We start from the raw sequence: 27461 nt of genomic DNA on the forward strand, positions 1-27461 counted from the left end.
TTTACACAATTTCTCTGGTGAAATTACAATAGGATCACAATCGCTAAAACCTCCCTGAGCAACAAGCGGAGGTGTTCTAGCTTAAAACTTAAAAGCCGTCATATCTGAGTCTGTTTTAGGGAACATCTTTCCTGAATCAGAAAGCTCTCCCTCAGACAGCAATTCCCTCACCACCAACTCAGAACATTGTGAGGGTACATCGGAGATGGCTAATAAAGCGTCAGAGGGCTCAGCATTTACTCTCACACCAGGCTTACTGCGCTTCCCCTGCAACCCAGGCAGTTTAGATAAAACCTCATTGAGGGTAGTAGACATAACTGCGGACATATCTTGCAGGGTGAAAGAATTAGACGCACTAGAAGTACTTGGCGTCCCTTGTGCGGGCGTTAACGGTTGTGACACTTGGGGAGAATTAGATGGCATAACCTGATTCTCTTCTGACTGAGAATCATCCTGGGACATACTTTTATCAGCTAAAATATGTTCTTTGCAATTTAAGGCCCTTTCAGTGCATGAGGGACATATTTTAAGTGGGGGTTCCACAATGGCTTCTAAACACATCGAACATTGGCTCAATGTCAGACATGTAAACAGGCTAGTAATGACCACAAACAGGCTTGAAAACACTTTATTTAGTGAAAAAATAATCTGAAAAAACGGTACTGCGCCTTTAAGAGAAAAAAAGCATACAATTTTTCAAAAACTGCTTTAAAACATCAAATCGTTTCAATTTTATGATAGAAGCATCCTAACTATGCAGCTAAGTTTGCCCCACAAGGAAAGGAACACTTAACCCTTATTAGAAAAAACAGATAATTAGAAAAACGTTTATATCAATAAAAACACCCCCTGTGGCGCATACCTGCCCTCAGGGGTCTGCAAAACCAGGTTAAAGCTTTGATTTGGCCCAATACAGTCACAAGGGCCCACCGGAGTTGTAGCTTGCCTGACAAAAACAACTGCGAAACTGAGGCGCGAAAATAGGCCCCGCCCATCTCACTCGATGTCTCTTAGCCCAAATGAACCGCACCAGAGCGGTCTAAAACTAGCCATGTGGGTTCATAAACCCAAAAAGTAAGCCATGTGTACCCTCTCAATAAACATGAAAAACGTTCCTCATAAAAACGTTATCAGCACTCCCAGTAATGTAAACATTTGCCCACAAACATTCAAAACTCAGTGTCAACCATTTTTTCTTAGCCCATATATGTAAGCTCAGTAATACCCCTCTATATATTTTAGGATTACTGCTTACCCTTTCCCTCATGGGGATACTGTCAGCCAATTCTGAAATACCAGTGTCTCTCCAAAAAAAAATGACTGAACATACCTCACTGCTTATAGCATGAAAAACGTTCCTCACACTGAAGTTTCTTAAGTACTCCTCAGCCATTCTGTGGGAACTGCTCTGGATCTTAGTGACAACTGCTAAGACCATCAGCCTCCAGGCAGAAGTCTTCATCCATCTGCTGCCTGAGGTTAAATAGTACACACTGGTACCATTTAAAATAAAAAAAATTGCTTGAAGAAAATAAGAACTAACATTTTATCACCTCTTTCACTTTACCCTTCCTAGTACTTAGAGTAGGCAAAGAGAATGACTGGGGGGTGGAGTCAAGGGAGGAGCTATATACACAGCTCTGCTGTGGTGCTCTTTGCCACTTCCTGTTAGCAGGAGGATAATATCCCACAAGGATGAATCCGTGGACTCGTCGTATCTTATAGAAGAAAAGGAGCCTCACTGAGACCCTATGTTAAAGTTATCCCCGAAAAGGTTGTAGCCCCTCTCGGATAAACAGTTGTAATTACTATACATCCATGATGAAAGTAAAATGAAACAATCTTACCGGAATCTACGCCGTGGAACAGGAACACGGCCCTTTAAGTGTGACACATAGTAGCATCGCTTCTACCATGGACTTGAGAGAAAAAAACATAATTTATGCTTACCTGATAAATTTATTTCTCTTGTAGTGTATCCAGTCCACGGATCATCCATTACTTATGGGATATTCTCCTTCCCAACAGGAAGTTGCAAGAGGATCACCCACAGCAGAGCTGCTATATAGCTCCTCCCCTCACTGCCATATCCAGTCATTCAACCGAAACAAGACGAGAAAGGAGAAACCATAGGGTGCAGTGGTGACTGTAATTTAATTAAAATTTAGACCTGCCTTAAAAGGACAGGGCGGGCCGTGGACTGGATACACTACAAGATAAATAAATTTATCAGGTAAGCATAAATTATGTTTTCTCTTGTTAAGTGTATCCAGTCCACGGATCATCCATTACTTATGGGATACCAATACCAAAGCTAAAGTACACAGATGATGGGAGCGACAAGGCAGGATTAAACGGAAGGAACCACTGCCTGAAGGACCTTTCTCCCAAAAACAGCCTCCGAAGAAGCAAAAGTATCAAATTTGTAAAATTTTGAAAAGGTGTGAAGCGAAGACCAAGTCGCAGCCTTGCAAATCTGTTCAACAGAGGCCTCATTTTTAAAGGCCCAGGTGGAAGCCACAGCTCTAGTAGAATGAGCTGTAATCCTTTCAGGGGGCTGCTGTCCAGCAGTCTCATAGGCTAAGCGAATTATGCTCCGAAGCCAAAAGGAAAGAGAGGTTGCTGAAGCTTTTTGACCTCTCCTCTGTCCAGAGTAAACGACAAACAGGGAAGATGTTTGGCGAAAATCTTTAGTAGCTTGTAAGTAAAACTTCAAGGCACAGACTACGTCCAGATTATGTAAGAGATGTTCCTTCTTCGAAGAAGGATTAGGACACAATGATGGAACAACAATCTCTTGATTGATATTCTTGTTGGAAACCACCTTAGGTAAAAACCCAGGTTTGGTATGCAGAACTACCTTATCTGCATGAAAAATCAGATAAGGAGAATCACATTGTAAGGCAGATAGCTCAGAGACTCTTCGAGCCGAGGAAATAGCCATCAAAAACAGAACTTTCCAAGATAAAAGTTTAATATCAATGGAATGAAGGGGTTCAAACGGAACTCATTGAAGAACTTTAAGAACCAAGTTTAAGCTCCACGGGGGAGCAACAGTTTTAAACAAAGGCTTAATTCTAACCAAAGCCTGACAAAAAGCCTGGACGTCTGGAACCTCTGCCAGACGCTTGTGCAAAAGAATAGACAGAGCAGAAATCTGTCCTTTTAAAGAACTAGCTGATAATCCTTTGTCCAAACCCTCTTGGAGAAAGGACAATATCCTAGGAATCCTAACCTTACTCAATGAGTAATTCTTGGATTCACACCAATAAAGATATTTACGCCATATCTTATGGTAGATTTTCCTGATGACAGGCTTTCGTGCCTGTATTAAGGTATCAATGACTGACTCGGAGAAGCCACACCTTGATAGGATCAAGCATTCAATCTCCATGCAGTCAGTCTCAGAGAAATTAGATTTGGATGATTGAAAGGACCTTGTATTAGAAGGTCCTGCCTCAGAGGCAGAGTCCATGGTGGAAAGGATGACATGTCCACTAGGTCTGCATACCAGGTCCTGCGTGGCCACGCAGGCGCTATCAGAATCCCCGATGCTCTCTCCTGCTTGATTTTGGCAATCAGTCGAGGGAGCAGAGGAAACGGTGGAAACACATAAGCCAGGTTGAAGAACCAAGGAGCTGCTAGAGCATCTATCAGCGTCGCTCCCGGGTCCCTGGACCTGGATCCGTAACAAGGAAGCTTGGCGTTCTGGCGAGACGCCATGAGATCCAGTTCTGGTTTGCCCCAACGATGGATCAGTTGAGCAAACACCTCCGGATGGAGTTCCCACTCCCCCGGATGAAAAGTCTGACGACTTAGAAAATCCACCTCCCAGTTCTCTACGCCTGGGATGTGGATCGCTGACAGATGGCAAGAGTGAGACTCTGCCCAGCGAATTATCTTTGAGACTTCTAACATCGCTAGGGAACTCCTGGTTCCCCCTTGATGGTTGATGTAAGCCACAGTCGTTATGTTGTCCGACTGAAATCTGATGAATCTCAGGGTTGCTAACTGAGGCCAAGCTAGAAGAGCATTGAATATTGCTCTTAACTCCAGAATATTTATTGGGAGGAGTTTCTCCTCCTGAGTCCACGATCCCTGAATAGGGAAGAGCTACAAATTGGTAATGCCTGTCTAGAAAGGCAAACCTTAGGAACCGATAATGATCTTTGTGAATCGGTATGTGAAGGTAGGCATCCTTTAAGTCCACTGTGGTCATGTACTGACCCTCTTGGATCATGGGTAGGATGGTCCGAATAGTTTCCATTTTGAATGATGGAACTCTGAGGAATTTGTTTAAGATCCAAGATTGGTCTGAAGGTTCCCTCTTTCTTGGGAACCACAAACAGATTTGAATAAAACCCCTGTCCCTGTTCCGTCCGCGGAACTGGATGGATCACTCCCATTACTAGGAGGTCTTGCACACAGCTTAGGAATGCCTCTTTCTTTATCTGGTTTGCTGATAACCTTGAAAGATGAAATCTCCCTTGTGGAGGAGAAGCTTTGAAGTCCAGAAGATATCCCTGAGATATGATCTCCAACGCCCAGGGATCCTGAACATCTCTTGCCCACGCCTGGGCGAAGAGAGAATTCTGCCCCCCACTAGATCCGTTTCCGGATAGGGGGCGTTCCTTCATGCTGTCTTGGGGGCAGCAGCAGGTTTTCTGGCCTGCTTGCCCTTGTTCCAGGACTGGTTAGGTTTCCAGGCCTGTCTGGAATGAGCAACAGTTCCCTCTTGTTTTGAAGCGGAGGAAGTTGATGCTGCTCCTGCCTTGAAATTTCGAAAGGCACGAAAATTAGACTGTTTGGCCTTTGATTTGGCCCTGTCCTGAGGAAGGGTATGACCCTTGCCTCCAGTAATGTCAGCAATAATTTCCTTCAACCCAGGTCTGCCCATTAAAAGGAATGTTGAGTAACTTAGACTTTGAAGTCACGTCAGCTGACCAGGATTTAAGCCATAGCGCCCTACGCGCCTGGATGGCGAATCCGGAATTCTTAGCCGTTAGTTTAGTCAAATGAACAATGGCATCAGAAACAAATGAGTTAGCTAGCTTAAGCGTTCTAAGCTTGTCAATAATTTCCTCCAATGGAGCTGTATGGATGGCCTCTTCCAGGGCCTCAAACCAGAATGCCGCCACAGCAGTGACAGGCGCAATGCATGCAAGGGGCTGCAAAATAAAACCTTGTTGAATAAACATTTTCTTAAGGTAACCCTCTAATTTTTTATCCATTGGATCTGAAAAAGCACAACTGTCCTCAACCGGGATAGTGGTACGCTTTGCTAAAGTAGAAAACTGCTCCCTCCACCTTAGGGACCGTCTGCCATAAGTCCCGTGTAGTGGCGTCTATTGGAAACATTTTTCTAAATATAGGAGGTGGGGAAAAGGGCACACCGGGTCTATCCCACTCCTTGCTAATAATTTCTGTAAGCCTTTTAGGTATAGGAAAAACGTCAGTACACACCGGCACCGCATAGTATCTATCCAGCCTACACAATTTCTCTGGAATTGCAACTGTGTTACAGTCATTCAGAGCAGCTGATACCTCCCCAAGCAATACACGGAGGTTCTCAAGCTTAAATTTAAAATTAGAAATCTCTGAATCAGGTTTCCCCGAGTCAGAGATGTTACTCACAGAATGAAGCTCTCCGTCCTCATGTTCTGCATACTGTGACACAGTATCAGACATCGCTCTTACAGCATTTGCGCGCTCTGTATCTCTCCTAACCCCAGAGCTATCGCGCTTGCCTCTTAATTCAGGCAATCTAGATAATACCTCTGACAGGGTATTATTCATAATTGCAGCCATGTCCTGCAAGGTAATCGCTATGGGCGTCCCTGATGTAATTGGCGCCATATTAGCGTGCGTCCCCTGAGCGGGAGGAGAAGGGTCTGACACGTGGGGAGAGTTAGTCAGCATAACTTCCCCCTCGACAGTACCCTCTGGTGATAATTATTTTATAGATAAAGACTGATCTTTACTGTTTAAGGTGAAATCAATACATTTAGTACACATTCTCCTATGGGGCTCCACCATGGCTTTCAAAAATAATGAACAAGTAGGTTCCTCTGTATCAGACATGTTTAAACAGACTAGCGATGAGACTAGCAAGCTTGGAAAACACTTAAAACAAGTTTACAAGCAATATAAAAAACGTTACTGCGCCTTTAAGAAACACAAATTTTGTCCAAATTTGAAATAACAGTGAAAAAAGGCAGTTACACTAACGAAATTTTTACAGTGTATGTAACAAGTCAGCAGAGCATTGCACCCACTTGCAAATGTATGATTAACCCCTTAATAACAAAAACAGAATAATAAATGACAAAAACGTTTTTTTTTTTGTTTGTTTTTTAAAACACAGTCACAACAACTGCCACAGTCTACTGTGATTGTTACCCTCCTCAAACACGACTTTGAAGCCTTTTGAGCCCTTCAGAGATGTCCTGTATCATGCAGAGGGAAGCTGAATGTCTCTGTCAGTATTTTTAGCTACACAGAAAAGCACTAAAATAGGCCCTTCCCACTCATATTGCAACAGTGGAAAGCTTCAGGAAACTGTTTCTAGGCAGAAATCAAGCCAGCCATGTGGAAAAAACTAGGCCCCAATAAGTTTTATCACCAAACATATATAAAAAACGATTAAACATGCCAGCAAACGCTTTAAAATACACTTTTATAAGAGTATGTATCTCTATTAATAAGCCTGATACCAGTCGCTATCACTGCATTTAAGGTTTTACTTACATTACTTAGGTATCAGCAGCATTTTCTAGCAAATTCCATCCCTAGAAAAATATTTTAACTGCACATACCTTATTGCAGGAAAACCTGCACGCTATTCCCCCTCTGAAGTTACCTCAATCCTCAGAATATGTGAGAACAGCAAAGGATCTTAGTTACTTCTGCTAAGATCATAGAAAACGCAGGCAGATTCTTCTTCCAAATACTGCCTGAGATAAACAGTACACTCCGGTACCATTTAAAAATAACAAACTTTTGATTGAAGAAATAAACTAAGTCTAAAACACCACAGTCCTCTTACGACCTCCATCTTAGTTGAGAGTTGCAAGAGAATGACTGGATATGGCAGTGAGGGGAGGAGCTATATAGCAGCTCTGCTGTGGGTGATCCTCTTGCAACTTCCTGTTGGGAAGGAGAATATCCCATAAGTAATGGATGATCCGTGGACTGGATACACTTAACAAGAGAAAGCAGGCAGCGAAACTCGTCAACGCTGATTGCTTGTGGAGCTGTTAATATGAGTCGGGATGGTTTTGCAGAAAGACACTCCCTGCATCTCCGGACTCTAACTTTCACCCATGCTCTCACTAAGTGGCTGACAGGACTACTTAAAATTACAGTCAAATGCCGAAGAGTACTACCCTCCCTAAGAGACTAAAAACTTCTGACACTTCTCTGCCAACCTCCTTGGACGAAAGGCAAAGAATGACTGGGGGATGAGGGAAGAGGGGGAGGTATTGAAGTCTTTGGCTGGGGTGTGTTTGCCTCCTCCTGGTGGCCAGGTTCTGTATTTCCCAAAAGTAATGAAAGCAGCTGTGGACTCTTTCCATTTATGAGAAAATACATTTATAAAAGTAATGCTATTATCACAATCTAATAGCAAACATACTATTTTTTTATTGTTTTAATGTTTTTTGTTTGTGCGAGATTTGCACTCAAAACAGCCAAATATAACCATCTGATCAATATTTTCACAACAGCCTCCATTTGAAACAAAAATGGCTGATATGAAAGTGCTCTATAAGGCCGTTTGCGTTACATAGGTAAGAAAACGTAACACAGTAGGCAAATATTACAGAACACCGGCTTAGGACAAAGAACAATAGCATAGTGATTAGTAGCCATTATATTGTAGTTGTACTCTGCAGTTTAAAATAACAAACCATATTAAAAACAAAACAAACAAATGAACAACAAAACCTTAACATGTATATATAACCCTACAGTCATATACACAAGCAGAAAGAACATTACATACAAACAGTCTGACAACTACCTATCCACAGTTTATGTTCCTTTCATTAGAGATGTGGCTCAGAGCAAATGATGGATAACTGGTGGAGGCATTAAATAGGAGGAGTATGCAGGTAACAAGTACACAAGTATATACATATTTTAAACCATTAACCACAGGGCTTGCTAAAGTTATATTAAACTTATAAAGTTATTCAGAATGTTTAAGAGCTGGCTATACAATTTTGAGACACCATGAAGAGTTTTGTACAGATATATGAAGAATATTCTGAAACATATTACAATGAGTCCTAATCTCTTAATTTTAACTCTTAATGTAACCACATTTCATATTTAAGAAAGTAAGGGGAGCAGGCAAACCACACAATAAGTATATTTCTCTTGTATACCTGAAGGTTTGTTAAGAAATTATTTAGAAAATATATCACTATGTCTATCTTCTATCTAGGTTTAAAGTCCAGTAAATAGCAACCATACATTTATTTCTATTCTGCCATGACTAAATAAATAAATATAGCTACCCTAATCTACCTTATTCAGAAATTAACAATCATTTTGTCATTATTTACACAACTCCGTCTCTATATCTGCTACAAAGAAGTGCACTCCTTGTAGGCACGATCTACTCTATTGCATTACATTAGACTTGCCTCAACCTATACGCCAATAAAACATGGAATTTATTGCAGAATTAATGTACATCAGAAACTTTGTTGGGTTTACAAAAACACAGGAAGCAAAAAGACATGCCAACATGTTTACCTCAAGAAAGACCTTAGAGATTTGGAATCCATTTTACTTTTTTTTTGTCCTGACAATGAGTGGCCCATCTCCAGGTTTAGAAAACAATGTTTTTTTACAGATACTACTGACTAATCGCTGTGTTTGCAACCCTCAGTTAAGAAAACTGACACAATGGAGATAGCTTTAATATAGTGAAAAATCTTTATTCTCCGATTTCTCATTTTGTTAAATAGATGATTCTCTCTGATTTTTCTTGTAGACCACGTAGATTTTTGTTTGAAAACAAAAACAACCAACATAGTCTAGGAGAGGGCTTGATAAACCCAGGAACCAGGGAGCCACTGGCTCCTAGAATTTTACCCTATTCTTACTGGCTCCTAAATTTTAAACAGATTTCTCGACCACTGGCCTAGAATATAATTTGTTTCCTGAATATTAAATATTTAAATGTCCTTCTAAAGAGAAGCAAAACTGTAAATTATATTCCAGTACTCTATTGACACTGAAAGTATAAAATATATTTTATCAAATAAAAAACCTCAAAGACTTTCTTGTTTTAAAAGATCCAAGATGTTGTTCAGAGACCAGTATATAATGTTGTTCCGTCTCATACCTGAGAGACCTGGAAAGCTGGCTCTTAAAAGGTACAGTGTACTATAAAATGTGTTTCCCCTTAATGTGTTCACAATGAATTGCTATATCAGCTGTAGAGTATAAAATGTACGAGAAACAATGCATTTATGATTATTTTAGTAAATTAAACAGTTGGGTTTGCTCTTTGAAAACAAATCAAAATAGGCTGAGCTTGCAGAGAGATAAGACATAATGCTACCCTTTCTTATCTCTGTCTCTATATAATACTTGGAAAGAAGAACAGAAAATGGACATTTTATAACTTTCTCTCTCCCAATTCTTACTGGGAGCGTAATTTTCTGTATTTACATAGTGTGTCAATATACTTAAATATATAAACTTTTAGTATAGATAGGGATACCACAGCCAAAATCAGCTATTTCAAATGACAATGCAAAGGCAAAGGATCTATTTGGAAATAATTAAATACACTCCAGCAGGTAAAATGGAACATAGAGAACAAATTAAAAGGGGAGAAAGGTAAATTGCCCCTTTAAATAATCACATCCCTTATACAGAAAGACTGTATATCTTTGTTTAGGTTAGTTTTAATGTGTGTAAAGTTCCCTAATATGAATAAAACATTCTACAGTCTAAACCCTGAATATATAAAATTATGTGACAATAACAAAACCTAAATTTAAAAAATATAACACTCTTCAAATTAGTTATCAACAAAAATCCCCATAGACTTTCATTGTGAATGTTTTAAAAACATGTTAGATATACTTTCCAAATGATTGAAATTGATTGTAACAATGAAAACTAGAATAATTCTGTTTTTCCCAAGCCTGGAATAAGCTTACAAAAAAAAAAAAAAAAATGTTATTATCTCTTTCCTTTAAATGTAAAGGACATTCCAAAGTAAAAATGCTCTTATATGTTAAAACAGGCAGTTTATACATTACTGCACTTAGCTGACAAAATATTTATATCTAATATGAAAAACAAGGAAGTTTGTAGGGTACAATATTAGTTTCTCTATGAAAATAAGGAAAAAGAAAGCACTGAACAGTCTTTATCCATGTTTGTGAACCAATTCTCTACGGAGACCAGAAAATCAATGTTGATTGAAGCCCTTAATTCTTCCTTCTCCTAGGCCTCATCCACCACAAGTGAACAATCCTTGAACCTACTCTATAGATTGATTGACAAATATGGGTGACTTTCCCACTGTCAGTATCAATTTTAGATTTAGAAGTAGCCACAAGAAAGGCATGTTGATTCTAAAATTCACCATCACATCTCTGGTTAAAGCTCAGTAAATATAAGCCCCTAAACCATTAAATAGCTAGCAAACTGTGACCCTTAGAAAGTAGACAGCACAATAACCAGACAGAATATCCACACGATTCAAAAGCAGTTTATATTAAAGGTAGTAATTCATATATAATTTTTTAACACCTTCACTTTCTAACTCTGACAGAGGATAAAATCAGGCTCCAGTCTGATTTAATTCACTTAACAGGAAGGTGCTTTTCTTCGGGTTATTTAAAGAATAAGAGATTGATTAGCAAACAGAGACAATTAAAAAACACACCAAGAATAAGTGTGATAGGATTCAAATGTAATTAAAAAACTACTGTATGTATTCTAATAAAACTAAAATTAGTTTATTTTGCTTTCATATGAATAAAAAAGAAAAAAAAGAAATGCAAATCAATAGTGCAATTTAGAACCACAAGCCCTAAGTCTTAGTTTGGCGCCCTATCTGGATTAAATTTACATTTCTGTATATCAAAATTTCCCCTGACTCTTTAAATGTATCTGCCACATCAATATTCTGGATTGGTTCTAAAATTTCACATACATTTTGTCAACTTATTGTATTGAAGTTTGGAAGTAAAAAAAAGCATACTTAAAAAGCAAAGACAAATGTAGGTAAAATCATTTTAGTGCCACTTCACAAAAACTTGCACAAAGGAAGTGCACTTTGGGAAGCCATCCAGATTTTTTGTTGCAGGAAATTACTTTGTGTACAAGTAACCTCCAGAATTGATTTAATACCTAATTTGTTGTTCATAAAAGGTCATCATAAGAACACAAATGATTTAAAACTCTTCATGCCATGCACTGCAGAGGTAGAAAATATGCTTCAACTAGCAATCTGCAGATGAAATCATTAATTTAAATGTGATTCCAACGTTAAAACAAATTGTACTAATGGTGTTCACCTATATCACTTTTTAGGTTTAATATACATATAGAAGCATTATATTTATTGTATTTAACACTGATCTAAAATGATAAACATATCTTTAGGATTTAATTTTTGTGAAATTATTATTTTCTTGAAAACAACATAGCACTGTTTAGATAAGCAAAAAGCTCAATACTTTGTAAAATTGTAACAGGCACAGCATAAAAGCACTTTGTTTCTAAAGTACTTAAGAAACGAAGTATAACAAACACATTCTGTAATATGCCTAATGGCAAGGCTACCCTAACCAGCTACATGCCAACTGTTATTAGTTGCTTTAGCAATCAATATACATTTATATGGTAACAGTTTTAACAAACCAATGATCATAATGCAAGTCAAAATATTTATATAGGTATATATACATACACACACACACACACATACACTGATACATATATGGGTGCATATATACACAAACGGACATATTAATTACAACACTATTTACAATAGGCACTTTTATTTTAATGCAATAATGCTTACTTCAGCATAGCAAGGAAAGCAGCAGGTTCAACGTCTGGTATTCGAATTTCATCTTTATCCTCAGCAAGCTCTCCGTAAAACATTGCATGAAACACTGAGCTCCCAACAGCCAAAACATACTAATAAAGTGAAAACAAAACAAATAATAACAAATACCTAAATAAAAATCAAGAATTATCAATAACAGATGAGTTATTTGTCATAGACTGGAGAGATAGATACATAGATAGAAAGTAGTTTATTAGTTATATTAGAACATAAAGCAGAGATTAAACATAATTTAGACAATTGATGTGTTGCCTTAATGGTAAGACAATTATTGCTTACTTTGTGTCCCGGTAACCGCTGAGTTCCACCTGGCGGTCCTACCACAAAATGAACATCTGCCATCAAGTCATTGTTGAACATCACAGAATTTCTATAAACAGAGAAAAACACAGAAAAATAGTAGCATGCAGTATTCCAGGAAATAAACAAAGCAGAATTCTACATGATCTTGAATATTTATTTCTAATTACTATATTCCTAATCATTTTGAACAAAACATTTTCCAGAACCAGTGGCTGAACTAAACCAATAAATTACATTACCTTTCTCTGATGGTAGCATAGAGCCCTTGCCAGTTCGGTGATGGGATGGTGTTATTGTTGTTAAGATTTTGCTGGTGATATTGCTGGACAGAGTTTGAGTTGCTGTTACCCGTTTTTTTACTTGGGAATATCTCAGCAGCCATCTTCTTCTTCTTTTTGGTCTTTAAGGTAATTATTTCATAGCAAACTGGTGACAACTTGCTGCTGTTACTGGGGGTTCCCTTTTTGGGTCCTTTTCTTGAGCGGTTCTTTACAGTTTCTGGAAGCATCAAGAAAAAAGTGAGACATTTCATGCTCTTTCCTTTGGCATCTACCATCAGTGTTTTAGTTGGTGTAGCTAAGCAGCTTAAGATCAGACTACTCTAAAATAAATTGAAACCCAAATATAACTAGAAAACAGATCAAATAAAGCTGGTACAGAACACCAAGGTGACCTTTGCCATACACAGAGAGGAAAGGTTTTCTTTTCCATCTGCGGAATTATAAACTGACTTCAAGTTTGATCCAGCACTTGATGTGATAAATAGATTCCAAGCATTTTGTTTGCTTTCAAAATTCTTTTTTTTTGGTGTAATGAAAATGCAGTCGCCTACTGTGCTATACACTACAAAAGAGAGAGCAAATATATGTCTGTATTACTTATTTGAAATCAGGTTAACAAGATCTGCTGCAGCTAAAAGCACACATAGCTTGTTCGCTGACTCAAGTCTTGTGCTGAATGCATCTGACGAGATTGGAGATTGCAGCCTTGCAGATGGTGTCAGGCAGTCAATAGCTTTAAGCCAATAGCTGAAGCCACAGATAATGATTGGGCCGAGCATCTCAGCAATAGTGTTTGTAATATACATAGTCTCTCTGTTAAAGGGAAAATGATATAGAGCAGTCTTATATAAAAACAAAATGTGTATATGTAACACGTACAATTAGTTTGGTTATACATATATGAGTGTGAGACACATACATGCAAGCACATATGATTTAAGTAAAGATTCTGCAAGCAGTTAATAATATAAAATAATAAAGCAGCAGATAGGACTGCTATTTTTAAAATGTTATACGAAAATGTAGTTTTAAAAACAAGCTGCTGTCTCTGTTTAATGCAAGCGAACAAATAGCTTTTTGTACGGGTTTCATTGTACGCTAATATAAAGAGATGAGGTCACTGCATTTGATTTAATCCATTCTGTTTCCAACTAACATAATAGTCTCTGACAGGATTTCCAAGTTACTAAGCTGTGCTAATTAGGCCAAGAGCTATTGCAGGCATGGTTGTTGTAAAGAAAAAAAATATATAGCTTTCTTGCTGCAAAATCAAAACAGAATACAAATAACACACATGAAGAAATCATTTACTCTCAGTTTCTAAAATTACAACAATTTAATTTCAAAGTGATTTGTGAAAAACAGGGCGATATCAAACGAATAAAATGAAAATTAGCATCAAATAAATGTTTTTATTTATAATATTTAGTTAAACCAGGGCTTGAAATATCTAAGGACTAATGACTCCTAGCGCTTTAACAAACAGCAAATAAAATCACAAAATATAAATAATAATTTATTCAATTGGTTCTATCACTAGTAGTTGACTATACACCATGGCGTGTTTAACAAACATATCTACTTTATCTTATGATTTTTTTTACTCTTTTTTTTTTCTGTGAATTACCATACAATTAATATGTTGTTTTTTTACATGTATGAGAGTCATTTTTTCCAAAAAATATTTCAACCTGGAATGGTATAGTTCCACATATTTAGCATTAATTTGTTTTTCCAAAACAGCACAACGTAGGGTTTGATATCCATAGTTATATAAAAAAAAAAAAGGAAATTAGCAACTGATAATTAGATTTTAAAATCCATTCTTGACACTTTCCATCATCTTACAGTTTATGCAGAAAATAAAATTATAGAAAATCTATAGATCCCAGACTATCCCAAAAATAAACCAATGCTGGGAGGTGTTGGTCAGTATTATCACCTAGATGAAAACGGGGACATAACATTTTAAAAAAATGAGATTAAGTAAAATAAGAGGCCTCACCTCCTGTTAAGCATTGAGGAACAAGTTAGAGTGGCTAATTCATCCCCCAGCGATTTTGTTCTGCATACATATGGTTCTCCCTGTTGCACTCTGTTTCTTTTTTTTATACATGCATATGGTTCTAGCAGATGATCGCCACTGCCACGGAGATAGTCTAATAGCCGCCTTGGCATGTTACCACTCATTTAAAAAGTATAAATCTCCTTTCTAAAAAGGGACATTTGCTCCATTGTATTACTTAAATATGGATGCTTGAGTGCCCTTTAGAAGCCAGAGCATCCTTAAAATCACCAATTAGACAGATATTTAAAGTTCTTATGTCCTTGTCATTATAGGGGCATAGACCACTCATTTAATAGAGAGTAACCCCCCTCTTTCTTATGAGGATGGTTTTGTGTGGGGGAGATATGCTGTCTTTTTAACATACTGACAACCCCTGTACAGTAAATACATCAGGCTAGGTAGAGATTTTTAAAGGGACAGTCAAGTCAAAAAAAAAAAAAAAAAACAACTTTCATGATTTAAATAGGGAATGTAATTTTAAACAACTTTCCAATTTACTTTTATCACCAATTTTGCTTTGTTCTCTTGGTATTCATAGTTGAAAGCTAAACCTAGGAGATTCATATGCTAATTTCTTAGACCTTGAAGACTGCCTCTAATCTGAATGCATTTTACCACTAGAAGGCATTAGTTCATGTGTTTCATATAGATAACATTGAGCTCATGCACATGAAGTTAACCTGGAGTGAGCACTGATTGGCTAAAATGCAAGTCTGTCAAAACAACCGAAACAAGGGGGCAGTTTGTAGAAGCTTAGATATAAGGTAATCACAGAGGTCAAGTGTATTTCTATAACAGTGTTGGTTATGCAAAACTGGGGAATGGGTAATAAAGGGATTATCTTTCTTTTTAAACAACAACATTCTGGTGTTGACTGTCCCTTTAAATGGTAATCACCAACAAATTAAAAGGTAAATTAGGTCCCTTGCTGGACAGTGGAGCACTCCATTTTCTAGAACACAGACTTTGTGCCATTATGTGCACTTTATGGAGATCCCCTATCAAACTCTTGCTAGTTATTATTAGGACAAATAAGGAAGAATTACCCAGTTTCAAATGAAGCATCTCATTGGCCTCTACAAGCAGATGGGAAAAGTGGGGCTGTAAAAAACCCACTACCCTTTTTCAGCAAATCATTCTTAACCCCTAGGATGTGCCTGACGACCCATTGCTGTTGTGTGCAGATGACAACCATGTGCCCTAATCCTGGGGCAGTCCCCCATGATCCGATCCTGGCCCTGAAATTACTTTATTGTATTAACAATTGCGTGATTTCATTTTTACTGCAAGTGTTTACATCAGAACTTCCGATGTTAACACTTTAGTAATGGCTCAAAGAGGTTAAGATATCTCTCCAAACTAAAGCTATTATAAAATTATAATACTATTTTTTTACAAATGTTTAGTATGATGAAAATGATATGAGGTATAACTTGTGTGGGTACCTCTCATAGAAAAAAAAAAAGTAGAAATTTATGTGTAAATGGAATGAGGCCCAAACACATAAAAACAACTCCAGCACAGGTGTGTGAAAATAGCACGGCTGCAAATGGTTTAAAGGAGACAGTAAACTATATTTTTTCTGCAATTCATTGTAGCACTGCCTACATAATTCTAACCTCCAGTGCTTCTGAAATGTTTTTTAAAGGTTATCTTTGCACCCCATTGTGTTTTCTGTGCTTGCTCGTGTCCCCAGTCCTTGTAGCAGCCTTTTTATTTTGTTTTGCAAAGACAAGCAGTACAGCTATTCAGATACTGTACCTCCTGCCTCACAGGCTAAACAGCGAACACACCCGCTATTCTGCATAAAAACCTATGAATTCTCTCTTTAAAAATAAGGGGGGGGGGGGTGGAGGCTGGTAGCATGGGATAACACAGAGCCAAATGGTCTTTTTAATAAAACAAAAAAAACAAACAAAAAAAAAAAAAACACCTTTTCAGAAGCTCTGTAGGTTAGAATTAAAAGGGACACTGAACACAATTTTTTTCTTTTGTGATTCAGATAGAGCATGCAATTTTAAGCAACTTTGTAATTTACTCCTATTATCATTTTTTTCTTTGCTCTCTTGCTATCTTTATTTGAAAAAGAAGGCATGTAAGCTTTTTTTTTGTTTGAGACTCTGGACAGCACTTTTTTATTGGTGGATGAATTTATCCACCAATCAGCAAGAACAACCCAGGTTGATCACCAAAAATGGGCCAGCATCTAAACTTACATTCTTGCATTTCAAATAAAGATACCAAGAGAATGTAGAAAATTTGGAGTAAATTAGAAAATTGCTTAAAATTGTATGCTCTATCTGAATCACGAAAGAAAAAAATTGGGGTGAGTTTCCCTTTAAGTAGACAGAGCAGCAATGCTTTTAAAGCATTGCAAAAACATTTAAAGGGACACTCAAGTCAAAATTAAACTTTCATGATTCAGAAAGAGCATGCAAATTTAAGAATCTTTCCCATTTACTTCAACTATCAAATTCTGCACAATCTTTTAATATGCACACTTTCTGGGGCGCCAGCTCCTACTGAGCATGTGCACAAGCTCTAAGGGTATATGTATACTAGTCTGTGATTGGCTGATAGCCATCACATGAGACAGGGGGCTGGCAAATGGCAGTAAAAAAATTTAACAGAGAAAAAAAAACCTACTGCTTATTTGAAATTCAGAGTAAGCGTTAATGCATTGTCTTGTTAATTATGCAACTGACCCTCCAACACTGTACACATTGGCTGCTCAGTTTGTAGCACATGCTCATTTGTCTCATCTGTCCCTAAATAGCCACAAAGGAGACCATAAACATGAATTCCAAACAAGAGATGTATCCCTAAACTACACATAATTTATAAAAGCAGTCACAAGCTAGATCCCAGTATGATATTCAACAAAGGATACAAAGAGAAATAAATAAATTGAAAAGCCTCTAAAAACTTCATTTACGCTGCCTATCTCTGATGAGTTCTAATATACTCTGCAACAAAATCAGAAATGGACTGAAAAATTAACACACATAATTAGGGTTGCACCGATACCAATACTAGTATCGGTATCGGTACCGATACCAAGTATTTGCATGAGTACTTGTACTTGTGCAAATGCACCGATACTTAAACCGATACCTCCACTTCCTACCCATATGCTACCTTGTGGCGTTTTTTCAAACTGCATGTTCCTATTTCATTTTAAACTGGAGTGGAGACTAAACTAAAAATTGTTTACTACTGTTCTCCCAATACAAATTGCTGTTATTTGTATTATTGTAGTAGAGATTACTGTACCTCGTTCAGACAAAGCCCTGAAGTACTGTTCAGTTAATAAACAGATTTCCAGCTCTGGCTAAAATGGCCCAAAAATATCTTTCTGCCCCATGCAGTAGTTTGGAAAGTGAAAGACTGTTCAGCTTAGAGTCGAACCTCCATACAAATGTCAGATTGATGTTATATAACAGCCCTACAACCCAATTGCATTACCCCTTTAAATTTAAATTAGATATTTTATTGTAATATTTTTTTATTTATAAACATGTTCAGTAAACTTTTGACAAATAAAACTGTTTTATTATTTCATAATGTCTTTTGAATTACAGTCCTTTATAATTATAAAGAAGGACTCTTAAATAATTAGTCTGTATTGTGCTTGGTAAACTGTCACATGACATTAAAAAAAGTATCGGTAATTGGTATCGGCGAGTATTTGAAAACAAGTATTGGTACTTGTACTCGGTCATAAAAAAATGGTATCGGTGCAACCCTACACATAATAAACAGGTACAGGTCTATCATAGATGCCTATACAAGGAAGAAAAGCTGTGAGACTTCAGATCAGTAATTACTGTTAGGATAATCTGTGGTGTATTTGGGAAAGACAAATTCCAGTGTTGTTTCTTCATGAAGTGAAATTGAACTGCCACTTTAGAGAAGAACCCCTCAAAAGATTTGTATATACAAGAGATAAGGAGTAGTATTGACTAAACACATTTGTATCACTTGAAATAGGTACAATGCCATAACCAACATGTTGAAAATGATCAGATTTTAACACACTGAAACTACAACATTATCCATTAGACATTTGTTTAAATGAATGTTTTCCTTTTATTCAAATAAATCACCACACAAACATGTTAACAGCAATATTCAGTGTCCTCTGCAGGATCTATTGTTTGGGTACACCCCCTGTCTGATTTTAGTGACAACTCAGCAAACAATAAACCAAAGAGTAAGCTAAAATTAGCTAATATTCTTTTTTTTCAATGCCTGTAGAACAAATTGTCATTAAAAAGTTGTTATGCACATATGCCTATAGTGATTGGTTCACTAGAGGTTTTCAGCTAGCACCCAGTAGTGTATTGCTGCTCTCCTTTAACAAAGGATGCCAGGAGAATGAAGCAAATCTAATAAAAATCAAATGGAAATTTGTTTAAAGGGACAGTCAAGTCCAAAAAAAATGTTCATGATTCAAATAGGGCATGTCATTTTAGACAACTTTCCAATTTACTTTTATCACCAATTTTGCTTTGTTCTCTTAGTATTCTTAGTTAAAAGCTAAATCTAAGAGGTTCATATGCTAATTTCTTAGACCTTGAGGGCCGCCTCTAATCTAAATGCATTGACAGTTTTTCACCACTAGAGGGTGTTAGCTCATGTGTTTCATATAGATAACATTGAGCTCATGCACGCGAATTTGCCTAGGCATGAGCACTGATTGGCTAAATTGCAAGTCTGTAAAAAGAACTGAAATAAGGGGGCAGTTTGCAGAGCCTTAGATATAAGGTAATTACAGAGGTAAAAAGTGTATTAATATAACTGTGTTGGTTATGCAAAACTTGGGAATGGATAATAAAGGGATTATCTATCTTTTTAAACAACAACAATTCTGGTGTTGACTGTCCCTTTAAAAATGTATGCTCTATCTGAATTATGAAAGAAAAATGTTGGATTTCATGCCCCTTTAAATTATGTTACCAATGTTCTCCGCAGAAAATTTTGCCAGCTGGGTGGCATTATGAAATAATCAGGTAGAGGCAGCATTGTAAAGTTTTCTGTTATTTAGAAATGTTACTAAAGCTACCAAAGCAAAAAATAGTTACATGTTCCATATAAATTCTTTGAACTGATAACACTTGTAACAAACATTAAAAATAATTAAACATTAGCTAATTTTAACTTAATATTGGCTTATAGGGAATATAGTCTTATAGGGTTAGAGGAAATAGTCTTAAAGGGACAGTCAACACCAGAATTTTTGTTGTTTAAAAAGATAGATAATCCCTTTATTTCCCAGTTTTGTATACCCTACAGTTATAATAATACACTGTTTACCTCTGTAATTACCTTGTATCTATGCCTATGCAAACTGCCCCCTTATTTCAGTTCTTTTGACAGACTTGCATTTTAGCCAATCAGTGCTCAATCTTAGTAACTTCACGTGCATGAGCTCAATGTTATCTATATGAAACCCATGAACTAACGTGCTCTAGTGGTGAAACACTGTCACAATACATTCATATAAGAGGCGGCCTTCAAGGTCTAAGAAATTAGCATATGACCCTCCTGGGTTTAGCTTTCAACTAAGAATACCAAGAGAAAAAAGCAAAATTGGTGATAAAAGTAGATTGGAGAGTTGTATAAAAAATGAGATGCCCTATTTGAATAATGAAGGTTTATTTTTAACTTGACTGTCACTTTAAAGAGCAGGTAGTCTTTAAAAGGCAGACGATTAAGGGGTCAGGTAGGGCAGGGGATCTGGTGGTCTTAAAGGGAAGGAGCATATAATCATATAACATACACCAACAATATACATTTTCTACAACACTACTAGAAATTCACATATACAACCAAAATTAGACAGTAAATATAATGGCAATATGTTTGAACATTCAGAATGACAAAGACTAAACAATTTATAATAAAACAAGAAATAACAAAAAAAAAAAAAAAAAAAAGAAGAACAAAATGAAAGATAACAAAACAAACAAAAAAAAAAAACATAGGTTGCCCCTTTGAAATATAAAGAATAGTCTCTTTGTATCAATTCCTAAAAGTGAATTGAAAACTATTTTTTAAAATATTATGCTTTGTCTGAATCACAAAATAAAAATTTGGGGCTTCATATCCCTTTAAAAGGAACAAAAAAACACCCCCTACTTTTGTGTACACATTATGCGTTATCCCACACTCCCTAAAGAAGCAAAAAAAGCAAAATATTTAACCCAGGTTATCAAAATACTGCAAACAGCCTAATTGATTTGCATGCAGCATTTGTAGTATTATCTTTTTTTGTAAAGTGCTGCAAAATTCTGTAGGTTATGAAATCTGCTTTTTGGCATTGTGGGCAAAACACAATAGTAAGAGGTGTTGTACATTTAACAATGGGTTTACAAATAATATAATGCTCTAACATGTAAAATGACTTTCTTTTAGCACTTTTATATCCCTTTATGATCAATTAAAACAATGTTATGTCTTAATGCTTTCGTAAAGTATGATTGAGGTTAATTTAGGATAAATGCTGTTTATTGTTTTATCAATGCTTATATTATTTTTATTCCACTGTATAATCATTAGGTGTCTAATAAAAGTTATGCTGGTGTACTGTGTATACACTACTACTGCGGATATGTTGGATCAAATTAATAATAACTTCTAGAAACCTGATGAAATGGCCAGACTTGCTGGCTGAGACCCACATAGCTCTTCCTTTATAATAAATACTCTGAATGTTTCCATTTTTTATTTGGGAAGATATGATCGTGTTTAGCACTAAAAATGTCTGATTGATAGCGGCATAGAGTATTTTCTGTGCTCTTCTTGGTACATCCAGGACAGAGTAGGAGCAAGTTCTGAGAGTTAATCACTGGAAGGCAGTTATCGATCCTATTATGTGTGTAAAGTACCTAGAGGTTCTTCATTCCTGAACATCTATGGCAGAGGTGATGTCTTTATTCTTAGAGAGTCAGCTAATGATCGCAGTCTGCATGTACAACACCTGCTTTCATTCTGTAAATGTATCTTTTTTTAGCACTCATGTGCCTATCTTGTGATGATGCACTATTGAGAGCCTATTCTTTTTTTTTTTTTTCAAATTTATGGTTAAACCCCTTCAGGACCAAGCAGCACTAATAAGCTGATCACTAATCCCTGCAACCTGGGGAAGCTTCTCATCTTATATATAGGGCAAGGTGAGTAAAAAATAAATAACAAAATCACTTTAAATTTACAGTTTAAAGGGCCATTTTACACTTTGAGATGGTAAGATAAAATATTTAATTATATGTAGTAAAAAAATATATTAATACTATATTTATTTTGTCCCTTTTTACTGTAATTCCCTGGGTTTTCAAACCTGTCCTCAGATCTCCCCAAAAGGCCAGGTTTTCAGGATTACCTTGGATGATAGCAGGTAAAATAACTATGGGCTAGATTTATCAAGCCCCTGCGGCAGCAAGTTCTCACAAGAACTTGCTTGCCGCGATTTATCAAGCAGTGGTCACTAGACCGCTGCTTCCCTAACATCTTCGCCACCTCTATTCTGGCGAAATTAAATCTCCTCGGTCGAGTCCGACCGAGGAGATTGACAGCTCCTGCCCACGCGTGATTGGCTGTGCGCGGGCAGGGGGCAGGATTGCACGCGAGCGCAAAATTGCGCTCGTGTGCAATGTTAATTACCTGCAGGACAATTTCGCCCCGCCACAGGCGAGCTGAGCCTCAGCGTTGATAAATCTAGCCCTATGTTTACTAATCAGCTGATTATTTCCCCTTTGCTCCAGTTCAGATAACCTCAAAATGTGGCCTGTTAGGGAGGCCCGAGGGCAGGTTTGAAAACCAGTGCTGTAATTTAATTATGGAAATGGTGGACTTTCCAATTCCTGTTAACAGAGGAAGTGCAGACTCCGGGCTTAACACTGATATATTAAACACAGTAATTGGTTGAACAGCCTGGTGACCAGTTTATAGCTTTCCTATTCTAATAGGCCATAACAGAGAAGGAATCCTAGGTTGTAACATGGGGACACCTATTGCTTTATGGGCATTAAATCACTACACTTATTTTTTTCAATATTTAAACAACTGAGATAGATAGAGATAGACAGATAGAGCAGAAATTTTAAGCAACTTTCTAATTTACTCCTATTATCAAATTTTCTTTGTTCTCTTGAAATCTTTATTTAAAAAATCAGGAATGTAAAGCTTAGGACCCTGCCCATTTTTGGTTCAGAACCTGGGTTACGCTTGCTTATTGGTTGGCTGAATGTAGTCACCAATAAGTAAGCGCTATCCAGGGTGCTGATCCTTAAATGGGCTGGTTCCTAAGCTTTATGTTACTGCTTTTAAATAAAGATATCAAGAGAATGAAGAAAAATGTATAATAGGAGTAAAATTAGAAAATTGCATGCTCTATCTGAATCATGAAAGAAAAAAAATTGGGTTTAGTATCCCTTTAAGTAAAAGTTCAAACTTTATTGTATGATTTTAAAAAAAAAAAAAAAAAAAAAAAAAAACAGTATTGCAGGAAGTGGAAAATCACAATGGGAAAAAATTGTTATAGCTTTTCTTTAAATACATCCTCTTATTTAGCATTGACTTAACATTTTTAATGTCCCTTTAAATAACCTCCCCATCCCTACAATAATAACCAGTCCCAGAGGGTACTATTTTCTTAAAAAGTGACATGGTCACCTTACACAGTTCATAGTTATATGCAAGTAATAGTTCAATAATAAAATGCACTCTCTTTTCACACTTGTATGTTTCTTTGAAGAAACCAATTGCAAATTTTATCTTAAATGCAGGCAGATATTTTTTCAGGTAGGGAACCTGTCCGCATGCAATTCTCACTTGGGCAATGCTAGCCACTGCTTTCATGAACTTAGTAGCAAGTCAATTAACCCAACAAACGAATCTCAGCTGTTCTATCTCACCACTTCTAATATGGTGAAGAAGTGAAAGAAGCAGTCTCTGCTTCTTTTATTTGCGATTGCAGCTTAATACATTTTTCCAGTATCTATATAAATGATATAAATCTATACCCAGAATGCAGTCCACACATAGCAAGAGTATGAACAACTGTCTAGACTCCAACAGTGGAAAAATCATTCTATCCTCTGGCATTAAAGGGGTTAAAACATATTTTTAGATAAGAGTCTACATCTGACCATGCAATAACCAGGCTTTAAAACGGATTGAAATGTTCTGGGTATGCTCATAATCTGGTGATTAAAATCACTTTTCTCTTTCCTGAAATGAAATTAGCAAATACTTTTTTTTCCTGTGAACAGACACTACTGAACAACTCTCTCTTTAAAGAAACCAAAAATTTTCTTTCACGGTTCAGATAGAGAATGTAATGTTAAACAACTTCAACTAACTTTTATTATCAAAATTTGCTTCATTCTCTTGATATCCTTTGTTGAAGGATCAGCAAGGAGCTACTGGGAGCTAGTTGAACACATTATGTGAGCCAAGGACAAGAGATAGATATGTGCAGTCACCAAGCACCAGATAGATCACTGTAGTGCATTGCTCCTGCTAAGCCTACCTATGTATGCTTTTAAACAAATGATACAAAGAGAACGAAGCAAATTTGATAAAAACAAATTTGAAAATTGGTTAAAATTGCATTCTATCTAAATAATATGTTTAATTTTGACTTTACTGTCCCTTTAAGTGCTGATCTGCATATGATTTCATAGTTTGGGCATACATTTGTGAACATTATGGCTATGAGCAGCCTTGTCTTATTGGCAGGGATGGACACAAAATAAAGTGGTTAGTTAACTACTACCAAGTTAGGTATTGGCTCCTAAAGCTGAGAGCAAAAATAGAAAACATGTTTTAAACTTAAAGGGACACTGAACCCAATTTTTTTATGTTGTGACTCAGATAGAGCATGCAATTTTAAGCAACTTTCTAAAGTACTACTATTATCAATTTTTCTTCGTTCTCTTTATTTGAAAAATAAGGCATCTAAACTTTGTTTTGGTTCAGCCCTCTGGACAGCACTTTTTTATTGATGGATGAATTTATCCACCAATCAGCATGAACAACCCAGGTTGTTCACTAAAAACGGGCCGGCATCTAAACCTACATTCTTGCATTTCAAATAAAGATACCAAGAGAATGAAGAAAATTTGATAATAGGAGTAAATTAGAAAGTTGCTTAAAATGTCATGCTCTATCTGAATCACAAAAGAAAAAAATTGGGTTCATTGTCCCTTTAAATTTGACAGGACATTTTATATAAAAATATATAATTATGTTTTACCATTAATAGTAGAACACGGCACACCTTGCCCTAAACAAACACTCATAGGAAATGTATTTTTAAAGTCTTAAAGAATGACTTTGTGCTTAATCAGTTATTTTACATTTTTTTACTTAAAGGGACAGTATACACCAATTTTAATTTAACTGCATGTAATAGACTCTACTATAAAGAATAATATGCACAGATACAGGTAGAAAAATCCAGTATAAAACCATTTAAAAACTTACTTAGAAGCTTCCAGTTTAGCACTGTTGGAAAGGTTAGCTGGAACATACACTGAAAGTGGTTCTATAGCAACAACAACAAAAAAACAGAACCCCCCTCCTCTGCATTTGAAAAGACTAATTACACAACCAGGAGAAAGCTGGAGTAGGTATACATCAGTATTCTCCTAAAACTTTGGGGCTTGGTTAGGAGTTGAAAATAAGCAAAACTATACTTTTTTTTTTTTTTAAATGCTATATAGGGTATATAAATGGATCATCTACAAAACATTTATGCAAATAGAAATCTAGTGTATAATGTCCCTTTGATTTAGTTTTTAGGGTTAGAGTATCACAAATATGTTGAAATACTCTTTTACAGGGAAAGCATTCCTTAAAACAAAAAAGTGCACATAGCCCATATTAGAGCAAGCACGTGTGGCAACATACAATTGTCTATCTTTTTTGTAAGGAATAGTAAGAGTGAGTTGCAGTATAGGTCAATCAATGCAAAAGGATTACAGAAAAAAGTAACCTTGATTGTATAAGTGTTTGTTCTCTTGATGAACTTTGTTAAAAAAAGCATACTTAGATAGGAGAAATAATACACTACTAGGAGGTACCTGGTGACTGCAGGCTATAAACATATGCCTCTTGGCATTGGTTTGCCAGATTTGTTTAGCTAGGTCCAAGTAGTGCATTATATGCAGTAGAGAATTTTATTTTTTGAACTTTTATTTCCCTTTAACGTAAAATATATCTGTTAGGGAAGTGTGCCTTCTAGAAATGTAAATGTAGTGCCACAGTGAAATATTCCAGATAAAGAGTACCAATCTTTATGAAATTTGCCAGAATGAAATGTGAAAGATAGCAGCATGTCATAGTGAAATGATCTATGCTGCACTGTGCCATGATGAAATATACCAGATAATGTGTTACTGTGACATGTGATAATAATGAGAGTATATTAAAAATGTATCTTGCCAAATAAATTGTATCAAGCAACCTTTGTTACTAATAATGGCATATTATTGACTAGATTTACAGTACATATGGAATCAGCAAATAACTAATCTTGGAAACATATGTATGTCTAAATGACTGACACGCATGAGTGAAACCATTCTCACAGGGGAAAAGTGCTTTAAAATAAATAATTAAATATATCGATTTTTTTTTTATTCCTCTACTGATTTTTTGCAATAGCAAACATCATTTATTTTAACACTTTATTCAGTATGATATATATATATATATATAGATATATATACACACAGGTATATATATATATATATATATATATATATATATATATATATATATATTCAAATGGCTACGTTAACTCAGTTTTGCTGTATAGATATACACTGACAGCCAGTATCCTTTTATATGAGCGTATACAACTACGGTAGTGTGGGAGGAATGCAAAAACACTGCTGTGATAATAGTTTGACTGTGGAAACTACCAGTAGTGTATGCATCACTTGGATAACACAGGATATAGTTTCAAGATTTTTAGAAGCTGTAAAAACTATTAAAAAGAAAAAAGTTTCATAGTAAATTTTCTTATTTGTTAAACATCACTTTTTTCTCTCTATCTTCTTCTGAAAGCTGTTATCAAGGAATATTTATCAACCCACTTTTAGTAAGTAGTTTATACTTTCATTGGAATTGTATGTAATACAGTATCACACTCACTGCTCGACAAGTAAAATATACCCAACAACATGGCAAGTTAAACAATGAATATAAAAGTATTATTAAAATAAAAAACAAAGGCTGCCCTGAAGCTGAGTTTGATAGATAAAAGCAGGTTTGCTGTTCGGTTATATACTTTCCCCTGTACACGTGCACTGCTCAGGAATAAGAAATATATATATATATATTACCTTTAATATAGATTGCCTTTCATTTGTTTATCTCCGGAATACTATCAGATTCCAAAACCAAGCAGTTCCTGTATCCCTCTTACCCATTAACCAGCATTCAGTTCTAAATCCCTCCCTTGAATATGTCACAGCCTCTATCCCGTTTTTTTTCTTCCAGTTAAGGTGGATTAATGCTATTCTCCAGGTATTAAAGACTAAAAATATTAGTTTACACTACATTAATCACATTTAAGTGAATATTAATATATTTTTATGATTCACACCTACTTTCATCAAATGTGTCATATTTTTTATGATTCTATTCCCTCATGAAGTATCTATATATTGGAGGGATATATATATATATAGTT

At 36.2% G+C, this 27461-nt stretch overlaps 1 protein-coding gene across 2 annotated transcripts in view; it reads right to left on the reverse strand.

The window, feature by feature from the left end:
• The window catches only part of BTBD3 (BTB domain containing 3), a 64791-nt gene extending 37596 nt beyond the window's left edge, over positions 1 to 27195 (reverse strand). Inside the window, exons 1-4 of one of the 2 annotated variants that reach the window (XM_053712144.1) lie at positions 27112 to 27195; positions 12649 to 12907; positions 12386 to 12476; positions 12059 to 12177 (exon numbers count right to left, since the gene is read on the reverse strand). In XM_053712144.1, the coding sequence (XP_053568119.1) occupies positions 12059 to 12177; positions 12386 to 12476; positions 12649 to 12791 (353 nt within the window). In that variant the 5' untranslated portion in view covers positions 12792 to 12907; positions 27112 to 27195. Of the gene's footprint in view, positions 1 to 12058; positions 12178 to 12385; positions 12477 to 12648; positions 12966 to 27111 lie in introns of those variants that run through there. The other variant, XM_053712143.1, reaches the window with a different exon arrangement.
• Positions 27196 to 27461: the final 266 nt, after the last annotated feature.

The sequence above is a fragment of the Bombina bombina genome, chromosome 4 (genome assembly GCF_027579735.1).
Source record: "Bombina bombina isolate aBomBom1 chromosome 4, aBomBom1.pri, whole genome shotgun sequence".
Lineage (NCBI taxonomy): Eukaryota > Metazoa > Chordata > Amphibia > Anura > Bombinatoridae > Bombina > Bombina bombina.